The sequence below is a fragment of the Rattus norvegicus genome, chromosome 3, assembly GCF_036323735.1.
Source record: "Rattus norvegicus strain BN/NHsdMcwi chromosome 3, GRCr8, whole genome shotgun sequence".
In the NCBI taxonomy this organism is placed as follows: Eukaryota; Metazoa; Chordata; class Mammalia; order Rodentia; family Muridae; genus Rattus; species Rattus norvegicus.
Window position 1 is genome coordinate 45,107,720 of NC_086021.1, and position 18,213 is coordinate 45,125,932.

The 18,213-nt window shown below is 35.9% G+C and overlaps 1 protein-coding gene across 6 annotated transcripts in view; it reads right to left on the reverse strand.

The window, feature by feature from the left end:
- The window catches only part of Lrp1b (LDL receptor related protein 1B), a 2,121,147-nt gene that overhangs the window by 103,719 nt on the left and 1,999,215 nt on the right, over positions 1–18,213 (reverse strand). For 5 of the 6 annotated variants that reach the window (XM_063284873.1, XM_063284870.1, XM_063284872.1 and 2 more), the window contains 5 exons: positions 16,683–16,808; positions 14,352–14,489; positions 13,374–13,508; positions 10,692–10,811; positions 8,576–8,817 (listed from right to left, as the gene is read on the reverse strand). In XM_063284873.1, the coding sequence (XP_063140943.1) occupies positions 8,576–8,817; positions 10,692–10,811; positions 13,374–13,508; positions 14,352–14,489; positions 16,683–16,808 (761 nt within the window). The remainder of the gene's footprint in view (positions 1–8,575; positions 8,818–10,691; positions 10,812–13,373; positions 13,509–14,351; positions 14,490–16,682; positions 16,809–18,213) is intronic. The other variant, XR_010064783.1, reaches the window with a different exon arrangement.

The window sequence follows — 18,213 nt, forward strand, 5'->3', positions numbered from 1 at the left end:
ATATTGACACAGAAATACTCAATAAAATTCTTGTAAACCAAATCCAAGAACACATCAAAACGATCATCCATCATGATCGAGTAGGTTTCATCCCAGGGTTGCAGGGATGGTTTAATATACGAAAATCCATCAATGTAATCCACAATATAAACAAACTCAAAGATAATAACCACATGACCATTTCATTAGATGCTGAGAAAGCTTTTGAAAAAATTCAACACCCCTTCATGATAAAAGTCCTGGAAAGATCAGGAATTCAAGGTCCATACCTACACATGGTAAAAGCAATATACAGCAAACCAGTAGCTAACATCAAACTAAATGGAGAGAAACTTGAAGCAATCCCACTAAAATCAGGGACTAGACAATGCTGCCCACTCTTTCCCTACTTACTCAATATAGTACTCGAAGTCCTAGCCAGCAATCAGACAGCAAAAGGAGGTCTAAGGGATACAAATTAGAAGGGAAGCAATCAAGGTATCACTACTTGTAGTTGATATGATAGTGTATTTAAGTGTCCCCAAAAGTTCCACATAGAACTACTTAACCTGATAAAAAACTTCAGCAAAGCGTCGGGGTATAGAGTTAACTCAAACAAATCAGTAGCCTTCCTCTATTCAAAGGATAAACAGGCTGAGAAAGAAATTAAGGAAGTGACACCCTTCACAATAGACCCAAATATTATAAAATGTCTTGGTGTGACTTTAATCAAGCAAGTGAAAGATCTGTATGACAAGAACTTCAAGTCTCTGAAGAAAGAAATTGAGGAAGATCTCAGAAGATTGAAAGAACTTCCATGCGCATGGATTGGCAGGATTAATATAGTAAAGATGGCCATATTGCCAAAAGCAATCTAGAGATTTAATGCAATCCCCATCAAAATTCCTACTCAATACTTCATAGGGATAGAAAGAGCAATTTGCAAATTTATATGGAATAACAAAACACCCAGAATAGTGAAAACTTTACTCAACAATAAAAGAACCTTTGGGGGGAATCACCATCCCTGACTTCAAGCAGTATTACAGAGCAATAGTCATAAAAACTGTATGGTATTGGTACAGAGACAGGCAGATCAGTGGAACAGAATTGAAGACCCAGAAATGAACCCACACACCTGTAGTCACATGATCTTTGACAAAGGACTTAAAAGCATCCAATGGAAGAAAGATAGCATTTTCAACAAATGGTGCTGGTTCAACTGGAAGTTAGCATGTAGAAGAATGCAAATAGATCCATTCTTATCCCCATGTACAAAGCTGAAGTCCAAGTGCATCAAGGACCTCCACATCAAACCAGATACACTCAAACTAATAGAAGAAAAGTGGGGAAGAATCTCAAACACATGGACACTGGGGAAATTTTCCTGAACAAAACACCAGTGTCTCAAGTTCTAAGATCAAGAATCGACAAATGGGACCTCATAAAACTGTAAAGCTTTTGGAAAGCAAAAGACACTGTCATTAGGACAAAACGACAACCAACAGATTGGGAAAAGATCTTTACCAATCCTACATCTGATAGAGGGCTAATATCCAAAATATACAAAGACTCAAGAAGTTAGACTCCAGAGAGCCAAATGACCCTATCAAAGATGGGGTACAGAACTAAACAAAACATTCTCAGCTGAGGATTATCGAATGGCCAAAAAGCACCTAAAGAAATGTTCAACATCCTTAGTCATCAGGGAAATGCAAATCAAAACAACCCTGAAATTCCACCTCACACCAGTCAGAATGATTAAGATCAAAAACTTAGGTGACAGCAGATTCTGGAAAGGATGTGGAGAGAAAGGAACATTCCTCCATTGTTGGTGGGGTTGTAAACTGGTACAATCACTCTGGAAATCAGTCTGGAGGTTCCTTAGAAAATTGGACATTGCACTACCTGAGGACCCAGCTATACCTCTCTTGGGCATATACCCAAAAGATGCTCCAACATTCAAAAAGGACACATGCTCCACTATGTTCATAGCAGCCTTATTTATAATAGCCAGAAGCTAGAAAGGACTCAGATGCCCTTCAGCAGAAGAATGGATTCAAAAAATGTGGTATATCTTCACAATGGAGTGCTACTCAACTATCAAAAACAATGACTTCATGAAAATCATAGGCAAATTGAATGAACTAGAAAATATCATCCTGAGTGAGGTTACTCTATCACAGAAAAACACACTGGGTATGCACTCATTGATAAATGGATATTAACCAAAAATGTAGAATTACCCAAGGAAGACCACAGGAAGCTCTAGAAGGATGACCAAAATTCGGATGCTCCCACTCCTTCTTAAAATGGGAAAAAATATCCATAGGAGGGAGTATGGAAGCAAAGTTTAGAGCAGTGACTGAAGGAGTGGCCATTTAGAGCCTCTTCCACATGTGGCCCATATATATATACAGCCACCAAAACTAGATAAGATTGATGAAGCTAGAAAATGCATGATGAAAGGGACCGGATATTGATCTCTCCTGAGAGACATATCCAGAGCATGTCCAATACAGAGATCAATGCCAGCAGCAAACCGCTGAACTGAGAATAGGATCCCCTTGGGAGGAATTAGAGGAAGTATTGAAAGAGTTGAAGGAGCTTGCAACCCCATAAAAACAACAATGCCAACCAATCAAAGCTTCCAGGTACTAAACCACTACTGAAAGACTAACCCAGGGTTCCAAATGCATATGTAGCCTTGTTGGGGTGTAAGTGGGAAGCTCTTGGTCCGGCCATGTTTGGACCCCCAGAGGAGGGGAATATTAAGGCAGGTAAAGATGGGGGATATATATGTGGAATATCTGTATGGGGGAGGGGGAGGGGAGGGAATGAGGGCTTATGGACAGGAAACCGGGACGGGGAAGAACGTTTGAAATGTAAGTAAAGAAATATATCTAATAATTTTTTAAAAGAAAAATCCTCAGCAAAATACTTGCATGCCCAATATACGAACATATCAAAGAGATCATCCACCATGCTCAAAAGTTGGATTTATACAGGAGATGTAAAGATTGACCAAAGAAAGTAAGTTGAATTTTTAATACATATAAAAATACAAGAATACATCTTAAAATTCATAATAAACCACAATTGGTCCAGGATAGCCAAAACAATCCTAAGCAAAAAAGAGCAATGCTGGAGGAATTATTCAAGTCATTTTATAGAGGAACAAATTAAAATTAATTTGGTTCTGTCATAAGAACAAGCAGGCAGAGCAGAGGAACAAAATAAAAGATTTACATTTATTATACTTAACTACAGTAAAGTGATATTCAACAAAATCCCATTATCAAATATTTTCAAACTTTCAAAGAAGAATTAATGTCAATACTTCCCAAATAATTAGACATATTTTAAATTAGGAGGTATATTCCACAATTTGTTTTTTTTTCTTTTTTTTGTTCCCCAACCCCTTGAAGTTTTATTTAATCAATTCTCCCAAACCTGGCCTAAAACTAAACACATGAGAGAAGTTAGTTGTATACAGTGGGTGATTAAGGCATTATGATATGATTTTTTTAAAGTATTTTTAGTTTTTTAAAGTTCCACCCAAGGAGGCTATAAAAAAATCCCCAGATTCCATGTACTGAAGTTACAAATGATAAGAATTGCACCTGGGACATCTAGAAGTGCTCTTTTTTTTTCCTTTTTTTTCCTTTTTTTTATTTATTTAATACTTAATAATAATTCTTTGGTTTCCGGGCAAACATCCCCCTCCCCCCTCCCCTTCCTTATGGGTGTTCCCCTCCCAACCCTCCCCCCATTGCCGCCCTCCCCCCAACAGTCTAGTTCACTGGGGGTTCAGTCTTAGCAGGACCCAGGGCTTCCCCTTCCACTGGTGCTCTTACTAGGATATTCATTGCTACCTATGAGGTCAGAGTCCAGGGTCAGTCCATGTATAGTCTTTAGGTAGTGGCTTAGTCCCTGGAAGCTCTGGTTGCTTGGCATTGTTGTACATATGGGGTTTCGAGCCCCTTCAAGCTCTTCCAGTTCTTCCTCTGATTCCTTCAACAGGGGTCCTATTCTCAGTTCAGGGGTTTGCTGCTGGCATTCGCCTCTGTGTTTGCTGTATTCTGGCTGTGTCTCTCAGGAGCGATCTACATCCGGCTCCTGTCGGCCTGCACTTCTTTGCTTCACCCATCTTGTCTAATTGGATGGCTGTATATGTATGGGCCCCTAGTATCTTTCATATGGGAAGGTAATCTGCAGGCTTCCAAAGAATAAAACTTAGAACACCAACCCACCCACAATCTCTTTTGATCTATAATGTTGTCCTTAGAGAAGAATATTCTAGAATAACAGTAATACATATCATGTAGGAATAACTAAGCATTCTATGATTTTACACAAGATCCACACTATGAGATGGAACAAATAGACACTGCTGGGGCAACTAGTAACCAAGGCTGCATTCATAGATTATGTCATCATCAAAGAGGCTTCTTCCTGCAAGAGATAGAAAATTTACAGAAACCTAGAGTCAAACATTAGAGAGACCTAACAGAGAGGGATAGAGATCAAAGAATACACAGATCTGAACAAGATGTCTCTATCAAATCCCTTTCCTCAGAGCTCAGGGAACCCCATGGAAAAGGAGTCAGAATGAGTGTAAGAACCAGAGGAAATAGAGGGTAACAGGAAACAAGTCCCTCTGAAGCAACTGAGCAAAGCAGAAGATACTCTTCATACTACCAGAAAAGTAATGCTAAAAGAAAAGTAATTTTCAATGTCACCCAGTTAGGAAGTGTGCTACTGGCAGCAGAAGCATGCTTGAAAGTTATACGAGTACAATCCTGGCATAATGTGATGGGAGTAGTCAACTACATTGTTATTGGATTTTAAGGTCCATTCCATGAGATGGAAGCCATATTTGTCACTGCAAAAGTGGCCAGCAACCTCCTGATTAGATAGATCATGGGCCAGGAGGTAAATCCGTTTATTAGTATGCTCAAGTAACACAGTGACAAAATGATTTGCAATTAAAGATTGCTATAGCCATGGTGCAAAGAATTACTCAACATGCTTCAAAGAAATTTCTTGTAGGAGTTGGCAATTAACAAAGAGTCCAGCACCTGAAAAAATTTCTGAGAGTGGGAGATCTTTGGAGCTCTCAGTCCTAAATGGGATGTTTTTATCACACCTTTTTCATTAGTGCTCAGGGATCTATGAGGAAGAGGAGATTTCAAACAGATTTCAAGGAGTAGAGGTGGTAGATGACTCTGAGGAAACAGTGTCTTCCAGACAATATAGGTATGAAATCAGAGATACCAGGACAGCGTACACAATACATGCACAGCTTCAAAACAGACAGAATCTTAGAACTGAGAAGAAGGGAACACAAGATCCCACCACTAAACTATGATCTATTTCTAACTAATACTGGGAAAGAGAAAAGTAGATTTCTTTAATAAAGTGTCAAGTATATCCTAACTCTGACCCTTTCTGTAGGAATAACAGGCAAATATAAAACAAACTTTTGTGTACTTTTTAATTTAATTTTGTTTTGATATTTTTTCTTTTACACTTGGTTTACTTTTTAAAATGTGTGTTCTGTTTTTCAAATTTTCTTGGTTTCATATTTTTTCATTTGATTTTAGAGTGGTATGGTGGGAAATGAAGAAGAAATGAAGTCATTTTGGAAGAGGGGAGGGTGAGGAGGAGTCATATGTAGAAAAAATATGCCCAAAATATATACATAAATTTTTTAATAAAAATTTTAAAAACTAAGACAAATTGATAGCACAATCCTAATGTATTCATCATTTGACTCTGTGATTTTTCTCTTCTTTGTATTTATATTTAGAGAAAAAAATCCATGTATCAAAATCAACTTTGCAGAAAAGTTTTGAGTTTTGTTTTCTAAGAAGTATAGAAGCCTCAGTCAGTAGTTTTCAACAATTATCAAAACTTAGAATACAAAATAGGTTTTATGCTCTCTGAACTAATTGGAGACTATCGGCAAGTATTAAAATGCACACTTTTATCTGACATGAAAAAAGTGTTTGTTTATACACAGGATGGATTTCAGAGAAATAACAGGTTCAGATAAAAGTTGACAGACACATATTCTATTGCCTGTCTTTGTGAAATCACAAACGTTCATAATCTGGAATGGGCCTTAGAAGTTGACGGTAAACATTTTTTTCCAGATGTACAATTGAAAGTCATAAATATTAATTTATCTGAATTTTACAATCAATCAATGTTGTCAGAGTCAACTCTTGCACCTTGACACATTAAGGCACTGGGATTACAAAGTAGTAGTGAAGCACACAATGTAGTTGTCTTTATTAAGGCAGCCTTGCCTTTTAAAAGATATCATAGTGCCTGAAATGTCAGTGGAAAGTCATGCAGAGACAACAGGTAAAACCCAAGGGTCAACAGTCCCCTGCTCTGTAATATTGCCTTGAGTCAGCTATTAGCTCTTTGTCAAAGAGTGTTATCTTACAGTAATCCACAGCATCCATGGTGAATGTTGCTAACTATGCTCTTTCTGAAAACACTGGAGAAAATAGTCTAGACCATGTAAGAAAGTCATAACAATCATTTAAATGTTTCATATCCTGTTTCAGACAAGCCTAATGAAAACCTTTACCACTGATTACAAGCAATTTTCTAATGAAGTTACAGAGACCTGTAGACAGGACTGCAAATAAATGTGTACACTGTAAAAATAAAATATATATACACATGCATCTGCCTGAGTAAAAATAAAAACTTAGTTATCAAATATTATGTGTTTTGACATCCAATCTATAAAATTGAACTCATTATCACTGATTATATATAAATCTACCCAAGAACAAAATTAAAATAATTTGCATTCAAAATTATAACAAAATTAAATATATAAGAGATTTTTAAAAAACAAACATCAGATCAAACATCAGAACTGTAAATCATCTTAAATACAACATGCAGCACACGGCATCCTGTCAATCAGTATTAGCAATGCAGTTATATAGCGCATACAATGTGCTGCATTGCATAAAATTAATGTTTATATGTGATGAATCTGTAATAATTATGTGTCATATGCTTAATTAGTTTTTAATCCAGTACCTAAAATTAGGTCATGGAAACTAAAGAACTGATAGAGAACAGGAATAGAATTCAAAGCCAGGCCAATCAGTACATTTCATGACACCAAGGGAAGAAAATAAGGTCACAAGCAATCTTCATTTTCACGATTGATATGCAAGCAGACATCATTTCTACAGCTAAGCACTACACATACAATGACTGTGTGTCATCTGGTCTGACAGAGAGAAAGGACAGCTCTGCAATATCGAAAACAGAATGATCTGCTAAATGACTCCTCTATGTCCTGGACCTGTTCTAAGTAGAAGGAAAACTTACCTAATAGTGCTTCTGGGAGAAATATCTGAAGAGAGAACTCAGTTACATGAAAAATTTTTTGAAGAGTGGATCTATTCTAAACCTGAATTCATTAGTTAATTGTATTTATTTTAAAATTATACCTAAATAGATATCTCAGAAATTATGCATGAGAGCAGCTTTTTCAAAGTTCAAGTTCTCAGAATACCTATGTTAGATGGCTTACAACTACCTGTAACTTTTAATGTCATGGATTTCTGGCCTTCAAAGGCACCTGCACTCATTGGCTCCCCCTCCACCCCCCCTCCACATAGTATATTCACTTAACTGAGACTATAAAGAATGAATTAAAATATAATTAAAGTATGCTCAACACAGCATTGTGTAGCATTTCTGTAACTTAAATCTTTATTGTAGAATGTTTTCTAAGATGCATCCATGATCACTCATGTTGCTTAGATATTTATGATAGATTCTGTTGTAAAAAAAATTAGTGAGGAATCCAAACAGGTGCCATGCTGCATTTCAAGTGTTTGAATGCTATTAGCATTTCTGGGTTATCACTTGGACTTTTGAATTATATGGAAAAAAGGCCAGGCTCCTTTAACTTAAATAAGTATCCATCTTTCTTTTTCATTCATGTAACATTAAAATACAAAATATGCAACAACTTTAAATGTTGTGATGCAAATAGAGATTGCCAACAGCTACAATTGTGAACAAGTGGTCCGCTTTTTATTTTTATATCTGGCCATGATAAGCAACATTCCCTTCCTGTATCAGCCAAATGCTCTCCAAAATGCATTTCTCAAAAGAAGGGAGGAATAGTGAAATTGTAGTTGGCTTCTTGTCCCATAAGTAGATGTATAATACACTTAAAATTGAAACAATTTTCTCCACGTTATATTACTTTCTAATGGAGAAAGCACACATATTCTCCCATTCTAACATTAAGATAAAAAATGCTTCTGTTCACAATATGTATGACTTTTAAATATAAAATATTTGTGTTCAAAATACTTAGCTGCTATTCATTTTCAATTCTATGTAGCAATGGGAAATGCATTCAAGCAAACTATAAACCAGAATTTACAGTAAACATGCTTTGTACAAATAGAAAGAAATATTTATTTCTATGTGGGATGAATAATTGATTATCTTAATTCTTCCAATGCTTTCACTTTTTTTTTTTACAAAGTAAGGATGTTGGCAGAAGGCATAACCTTCAAATTTTCTGTTATTTACTTACAATCAAGCCACTATTCGCTTGTCTCTTTTCTCTGGCATCGATCATTGTGTAGAAAATCCCGCCTGGATTAAACTGAGTACTCCAGACAATCACATTTCTTTGATAATATACATCCATCCCTGTTATTCTTGAATTATGTTCAACATGAGAAATCTGCTGATGACTGCCACTGTAGTTGAATGGATATACAAAACCCAGGATGTCAGTGTCATTAGCTATGTAGAGAGCTTGATCTTCAGAGCCTGCAGATTATTACGATAAAATACAAAATAGAGGAAATTTCAACTAGAGCAAAAGCGATGATAAAGGTTATCTTGTGTTGTTATTCTTTATACAGTTTCTTGCAAAGTGAAAATTAGTCACTTTTATACCTTTTTTAAGTCTTCATAATATTTGATTTCTGCTTAACATTTTTCTCCAAAAATCATTAGTAACCACTTCCTTTTTGAAGTACAATGCTTAATTTATGTTCATAAGTTAAGGATTTGAAAAGGATGTTTTTGGCAAATCACGGCATGCTGTGTTCTGATGTTTTGATTTTTGGTATTTAGATATAATCCTATGTGTTCTCTCTCTCTCTCTCTCTCTCTCTCTCTCTCTCTCTCTCTCTCTCTCTCTCTCTCCCCGTTTCCCTTTCCCTCTCCCTCTCTCTCTTTCTCTTTCTCTCTTTCTCCCCTTTTTTGAGGGAATAGAGATTCATTCAATCAATGGCCTTGTAAAATCTCTGTCACTCAGCTACGTCTTGCAGTGTTTTATTTTTCATTTAATAGATTTTGTTCCTTGCTACACTAAGGTTTTGTAATTTCAATTTATTTCCAATCGAATGGGAGAGTGTTTTGACACCTGTACCACATACTAATATTATTTTCACATTGATTGAAAAAGAAAACCACATTGAGAATTCTGATATTATTAAAATATTAATTAAAACCTAGACCAACTTTGATGCATATAAAGTTATTGCAAAAAAACATAATAATAATAATAATAATAATAATAATAATGTGTCCTGAAATGTAGTTATACAGATCACAGGTACATACTGTAGGCTTAATTATGCTGGTTCAGCTACCTTTTGCATCACAGAATTTGATAATATGAAAAAAACTCATTTAACAATATACATATTATTCAATATTTATTCTCTTTTGGATATTATGTTAATTCTTTTTAAACTTATTTTGATTTCTTACAGAAATAGTAGAAATAGATATGATACTCTAATTTTATAAATGAAGAATCAAGCCTGAAATACCTCAATGACTTCCTTTAGTAGTTGTAGTGTGGGAACTATGGTCATAGGATTCAAATTTAAGTACATTTAATGTCATTCACACAGGATAAAGGACATTAAAAGTGTTCCCATGTGATTACTTCTTATTAATCAAACTGTGTAGCTGATGATGTTAAAGCTATATAATTGGCAAAATACAGGAGAAATTAAAATATATATATTCAGAAGTCTAGCACCATACCTGTCTTCTACATTAAAAAAAAAAGTACTGACAAGTTGGTTACAAAACTTAGAAGTAACATTTTATATTCAAACATTAAAAGGTCATACAAAAATCCCCTTCTCTTTAGAATCCTAGTCCTTATGCTTGCACAGTTTTACAGTTGTAAAATATATTTTTACATCCACTGAAAATAGCAGAATTACTGTATTTAGGCTAGAAGACTGGTGCTTAAATTCTTTATTCTACTGACAAATTGCTATACAGAGTAATTTTAATACTTTTGCCCTACCTTTAATAGTTTTCTCTGTAAATTACCTTGAACTACTTTACTAGACTGTTTAAAAGGATAAGGCAGAACACAAGAGAGCAGGCTGTGGTGGTATATTGAGCAGTGGAGCAATATAAGCTATCAGGACTTACTGCAGGTTGTAAAAGGAGCCCGCAAAGGAGACTTTAGAAGTTTCCAGAATAAAAACATAATATTTTTTAATTAAAGGAAAATATATTTCACATTTGAAAATAAAAAATAGCCACATTGATTGCCTTAATATCTAAATATTTCATATTATGCAGAATGGGTCTTTTGCTAAAATGCAGTGTACAAAATTTTCCCCTTGAGATATTCATGTAGAATTGAAATGGCTTTTTAATTACCTTACCTTTTGCTATACAGCTGTTGTTTTTTTCTTGAAAGTTCTGGTCACAGACACATTTATATGATCCTCGTGTGTTTAGACAGTGCTGGGAGCATATTCCAAACACCAGGCATTCATTGAGATCTGTGAGAGAAGAGCTCAGAATCCGTCTTCACTATTGCAAAATAAGGACTACTCTGACAACTAAACAGAGAACGTGAAGAGGCATCTGCAAATGCGCAGGGCTAAATCAGCAAGAAGTAAAGAAGCCACAGATGATGTCTGTGATTTGAAACATGCCTCTGAATGAAGGGCATAAGCAGAGCTGAGAAATAAGGTGGATTGTTGACCATGAGTTTTTCCTCCTCTACTTTCACATATATTCCTCTTCTTCCTACATATTGTATATTTGCTCTGGTTATCCAATCAGATGGTAAGATAAATTCATACCTCCAATTAGGTTTAGCTCAGAAAAGTAACTTTTTTTCGTTTAACCTTCTATAGCCCTTTATAGATTCAATGCCACTTCATTCACAACCACTCCCAATGACACCTGCAGATGACATTGTGACAGTATACAATCAACTTTGGACATTCTGTTGCCTGTGCTATGAAATTTCTCCAACAACTCGTCAGTACTGTAATACCAACTACTTTCTGTGTAATAAACATTTACTTGTGTTCAGAAAGGATTATTTAGGGGTGAATTAAACTATATCATATCAACACTTAATCATCTAAATTATAGTAGATTGTTCTCCTTTGTTTAGGGTGCCAGCTCTTTCTACAGCTTACCCCTGGGCATGGTATGTAAGATAAACCTGTGTTTTATTTTATAAAAGTATCCTAACTTTCTCAAGTCTGTTCTGATTTCATACATTCACCATGCCTGTATACAGCACTTTTAAGGTCTTTCTCTTTCTATTTTGTATTCTAGCATTTCTTCCTTTTGTACTGTTTTCAGCTAAATTGTGTGAATTTACTATGAAATAGCATTTTATACTTCATATATATGTGTGTGTGTGTGTGTGTGTGTGTGTGTGTGTGCGTGTGCATGCAAGTGAAAGACCCTAACAAACTAAATTGCAAGGTCTAGGTAATACATTTTTCCTCAAATGGAAATTGCTATTTTACTATTATATATACTGTAGACACATATTTAATTAATGTTCAGAATTGACTTGAATCTAAAACAGAGGTATATAGAAATAGTGAAAACATGGTTATTTGAACTGACAAATATAGTTTCAATAGAATAAAATGAGAAAACATTGAGAACAAAATTTCTAAAGATTCTAAGATTTCTAAACACACATTAAACAGGAATAGCCTACTGTTAGGCCTTTTAGGTAATCAATGCTGTCAAAACTATGGTCTTTAGAGTCTCTCTCCTTCTCTGTATATATATTTGCATATAAATGATGACACAGCCATTAAAAAAAACTGTTCCAAATAAAATAGAGAGTACTTAGTTTGTCAACTTTTGGGTCCACATGAATGGATTACTTAAAAGTGTATAGAAACATGCTTTCATTTTTGTGCGAAAAAAATGAATTAGCTTTCACACGTTGTTTGATAAAATGTAAAGTCACTTGAAAACCAGAAATTTAGACAGATAAGAGCTGGAAGAATAGATAATTTTAGAATTTTTATGGGGCTGTGGAGATAACCCATTGGATAGTGCCTGATAAATATGCACGAGAACCTGAATTTAGATCCCCAGGCCAAACATAAAATGTTGGCAACAGAGAATACCTCTGTAATCCCAGCAACAGGGAAAGCAGAACAGTGAGGAGAGAAGGATGCCTGGAGCTTCCTGATCAATCACTCTAACCAATGAGTTAAGATCAGGTTTAGTGACAAGCTTTATCTCACCAAAACAATGTGGAGAGTCATAAAGCAATGAGGCCAATCTCTAGCCGCCATGTGCTCACAAAATCATGTACATACATATACCAAAATAACAAAATAATTTTAAGAGAAATGTGTTATACAGACATCTGAGATTATTGCAAATTATAATAACTAGTAAATATTATAATATATTAAAATATTATGAATACTATAAAGATTGGAAAAATGTAATGCACACACATAAATTTGGTTGCCTACTTCATGGCATTACAAAGCTCTGATGTAATTTATTGTAAGTTATATTTACATGTAGCATATTTTGATATTCTCTCTTAATTTAATGCTGAAATTGTACATGGTCAGAAGTTGACAGCAAAATCATTTAGACACTGACTGAATTTTTAAAGACTTATTAGAAAGGATTTTTTAAAACATTGTGCTAGGACAAACACAAGTTTCTCAAAGTGAATTATTTGCCACACCATGAGAAATACCACAGCCAAGAGAAATGGATCATCTCATATATATTCTTTCATGAAGAATGTTACTTCCTGTAGGTCTGAATTTGTGTAGGGAGGCTGTATAGTCTCAGGGATGGTTAGCTTAGCTGTATAAACGAACTGCTCTTCACCCCAGGCTGGCTCGCGCTCTCTCTCTCTCTCTCTCTCTCTCTCTCTCTCTCTCTCTCTCTCTCTCTCTCTCCTCCCATAAGTGAAATGTTAGCCCCATAGTTACACATAGCCTTTATGAAAATCAGTTATTGGTCATCTCATAACTTAGCAGCCTTGGGAGTCTTTATAAGCCAAGGACTTGAGAGCAAAGCTCTTAAGAAAATGTGAAAATCTACGTTACCTGCACATTCTCTGCCTTTGATGTTTCTCTGAAATCCAGGCTTACAGCGACAGAAAACAGATGTTCTTATTTGATTACAATATGCATCATCTCCACATGGATTCCCATTGTTCTCACAGGTGTGTTGAGTGGGAGCTAGGATTTAAATAGTAGAAACAAATCTAATATGACTTTGTTTTTTGTTTTGTTTTTTTAAATTGGAGTTTGTATGTTTAATTTGAAATATTTTATTGTGTGGATAGTTCCCATTAAAGTTTTAGGTTTTCTATGACATACACTCTTCTTTCTTATGAAACTCACAGGGTCTAAAAAGACTGAATTCATTACATTAATCACAGATGAGAACATCTGCTTTCACTGATATTGACAGCTGTTGACAAGCCACACTACTTCCGAAAATTGAGGGATAAGTCAATAATTCTCCTGAAAGGCCATCTTCACAGTAGCATTTACCCATCCTGCATCTTTTCCAAGAGCCAGAACCTTCCTTAGAATTTTTTTAAACAAATTAAGATTTTTACAACTTCCCTGTAGATGAGTTCATCGGGGTTTAGAAGGCTACATCCACAGCTTGATCCATTTTCGATCTGGCATACTAATATAAAGTAACATATGAGTGAAAAACAGGCTTGCAATGCTGTTAGAACATAGCAAGTCTTCCCTATCATTTCAGTACAGTAGTTTTTAATTTCATTACTTTTCCTTCCATTAAGGAAAGTCCCTTGAAATGCAAATAAACCAGCGGAATTTTATTCTAGAGAAAAGTCCATGTCATCTCTAACCTATAGCAACTGATCAAATTCATGCTAAAATCCACTGTTCTATCCCATAGTCCAGAAACTAGGTGATGTTCCAAGTAAAGCGTCTTTAGCAAAGGTCTGTTATGTGTGCACAGTGAAGAATTATCTCCACACAAGTGAAGAGTAACTCATGTTAGAGCATCTGCCTTCCTGTAGTTCTTTAACAGAAACCACTCACTCTGCATGCAGCCTTGTTCATCTGAGCCATCACCACAGTCATCAAGGCCATCACACTGCAGTTCCATGGGGATGCAGTTTCTGTTGTTACAAGTAAACTCATCCTTCTTACAAGGCTCGGACTTAAATGACAATGTACCTATGGAATCATTGAGAAAGTGGTTAGTTACTGTTTCATACCATAAAACTGGACATACTGAGATCACGATGTATTCAAGATTCTACTAAGTGCTGTGAAAACATAAACATTTCTGTCTTATAATCCAAGACTTATGGCATAAGGCAAGTAGATTTTTTAGAATGTTAAAATTTGGGAAAATTAAAATATTCCCTATCTTAAAAAGAACTCACTTTTTAAAAAAATATAGGGATATTTAAAAAACATTTTACTTATTCTTTGAGAATTTCATATAGCATATTTTAATCATATTCATTTACTTTTCCAACTCCTCATTGATCTATCCCGCCCGTTCACCATCTTCTTGTGTTCTTGCTCTCTCTTACTGAAATAAACAGATAAATAACAAAACAACATAAAACAAAAACAAATTGTCCAGTTTGTCTTGGCCAACTACTCCTGGGAATGGACACTGCTCTGGGATGTAGTTGATATACACAGTTTAATTTTCTAAAGAAAACAGACTTTCCTTCTTCCAGGAACTAGCAATTATGAATTGCCTGTTAGCTATGAGTCAGACTTCCACTCTCTGAAGACCTCATGCTAGGATTTTTGCCTGGCTTGAGCTTTTTTAGGGCTTATGAATGCTGTAATGGTTTCTCAGAGTTCATGTGTACATATGGCTCCTTGTCTGGAAAACACTATTTCATTGACATCATCCACAACATCTGTCTTTTACAATATTTGTGCTCCCTCTCTCGCAGAGATCTCGAAGCCTTGAGGGGAAAATATGACACATCCATCCGACGTTGAGTTGGCCATTTCTAAGTCTCTTAGTCTCTGCACATTGACTAGTTGTGGGTTTTTATATTAACCACTGTCTATTCAAATAAAAACATTGCCAACAAGAACTGAGAAATATTTGATCTGTATGTCATAGGTTGTTTTATTGCTATGTGCATTTAGTATACAATAATAGGATTTGGTATGACTTTTTCAAAATGTAGGGGCTTTTATCAAATACTGATAGCCTCGGTTTCTGAATCATCTTTGGTGTATATGTACCTGTGGTATTGAAGTTTTTTTGTATCTCAGTATATCGGGAAAAGCTATATCTATACATAATTTATGCAGACCCTTTCCTTTCCATCTGTACTTTTTTTTTATTTTTTATTTTATTTTTTTAATTAACTTGAGTATTTCTTATATACATTTCAAGTGTTATTCCCTTTCCCGGTTTCCGGGCAAAATCCCCCTCCCCCCTCCCCTTCCTTATGGGTGTTCCCCTCCCAACCCTCCCCCCATTGCCGCCCTCCCCCCATAGTCTAGTTCACTGGGGGTTCAGTCTTAGCAGGACCCAGGGCTTCCCCTTCCACTGGTGCTCTTACTAGGATATTCATTGCTACCTATGGGGTCAGAGTCCAGGGTCAGTCCATGTATAGTCTTTAGGTAGTGGCTTAGTCCCTGGAAGCTCTGGTTGCTTGACATTGTTGTACTTTTGGGGTCTCGAGCCCCTTCAAGCTCTTCCAGTTCTTTCTCTGATTCCTTCAACGGGGGACCTATTCTCAGTTCAGTGGTTTGCTGCTGGCATTCGCCTCTGTATTTGCTGTATTCTGGCTGTGTCTCTCAGGAGCGATCTACATCCGGCTCCTGTTGGTCTGCACTTCTTTGCTTCATCCATCTTGTCTAATTGGGTGGCTGTATATGTATGGGCCACATGTGGGGCAGGCTCTGAATGGGTGTTCCTTCAGTCTCTGTTTTAATCTTTGCCTCTCCCTTCCCTGCCAAGGGTATTCTTTTTCCTCATTTAAAGAAGGAGTGAAGCATTCACATTTTGATCATCCGTCTTGAGTTTCGTTTGTTCTAGGGATCTAGGGTAATTCAAGCATTTGGGCTAATAGCCACTTATCAATGAGTGCATTTTTAACAAGGAATTCTTTTAAACCAAGTCATTTTTCTTCTGAGATTAATATTATTTTGCATGAAGTACCTTAGGGGGAGACTTTGGAAAAAGCCATCCAGCTTTTTTTTAATGCAGGTGAAATGTCAGGGAGTCAGTCTTCTTGTATATGACTATAGCAAGCTCTGATGCCTGGGAAAAAGTCTTTATATATCCAAAAAGAAATTTTTGCTATAATTAATTCTAGGTAATAAATTTAATCTCTTATCTTTCAAATTGCTCCTAAATCAATATATCCAATTGAACAGATTTACCACTGCAGTGTTCCTCATCAGAGTTGTCGCCACAGTCATTAATCCCATTGCACATTTTCTCAAGTTGCAGGCAGATTCTATCATTTCTGCATCTGTAGGGCCTTGTGGGTGGGCACAGAAATTTGACTGAAAGAACAAAAACAGAGAAAAAGAACTGACAAAAAATCACTCCTTCAGATGTACTGACATAATAAGAATGTACTTTCTTTTTAGAATAAAAATAAGGCCTTTGCTTTTAATTGAAAATGCAGAATCTTGAATACTAGAAAAAATACAGGAGGATGTGTTCAAGTTACTTGTTACAGAAAAATATATGTTTGAGGATAATAAATGGGGTAAGGAAGAAATTATTGTTGTTGGTTCTTATTTTAGATAGGTTTTTACAGCTGTGAAGAGATACCATGATTTAAACAACTCATATAAAGGCTAACATTTAATTGAACTGATTTAAATTTTCCGTGGTTCAGTCCATTATCATTATGGCTGGAAGCATAGCAGTATATAGACAGACATGGTCTAGATCTTGAGTCAAAGGCAGCCTTGAAGACACCATCTTTGGCAGACATGCAGTAGGGGACCCTTCTCATTTGTTGGAGTCTAAGCATAGGTACCTCAAAACAAACATCTACAGTGACACACTTTCTTTAACAATATATCTCCTCCCATATGGACACACCTCTCATAACGCCACATCCCATGGGCCAAACCACCACAGATCCCTACCTGGAAGGAGTAGGCTTATTTTGTCTCCCCAGAAATAGTATCACACAAAGGAATCAATACTTAAACATGGTCAAATATCCATGTCAGGGAAGTCACTTAGCTAAACTGACTTGGGTCCAATCTGTTTTCTAAACATATACATTATTGCCATCACAAAATACAGTCCTTAACTTTAATCATTTTTCCCTAATACATGACAGTGGATATAAGGCTCATATCTTCACAATGTATAAAAATAGGTGATGGGTAAATGTTCACACTTAAACAAATGTATCCCCTCTCATGTTCATGCAACATTAATGATAAGTTAGGAAAAAAGGTAAGGTCAGAAGCAGAAGATAATGAGCAAAAGCTGTAAAATGTCACCTTCTTGGTAAGACACAGCATTGCAATCATGAACTCACAGTACTGATAGATACTTTCCCTGGCTCAGCATAAAAATTAGCTTGTCAGTAGTCAAACATATTTAGAGGATGGGCTCATAAAGTCCCATCCTTCAAAAATGAATTACTTGCCACTGACATTTCACCAAAGGGAGAGTCCATGTCTTTACTTCTGTGCTCACTGGTTACTGGTTACTTTTCTGGACTCCAATAGACAGTTCCTATTCATTGATCACACAGATTGTGCTAGTAAAACTAAATAGATCATAAAATTAACCCAAATGTCACAGAGCTGGAGAAGAGACTGGTAGAAAAGGTTTAAGGGTTGATAAGGATGTGGTGAAATAATTGAAGGAAATGAACTTCTGGCTCTTATTTGGATCACTGCTCAAATCATTAGAGTCCTACTGGCATCTACACAGGAT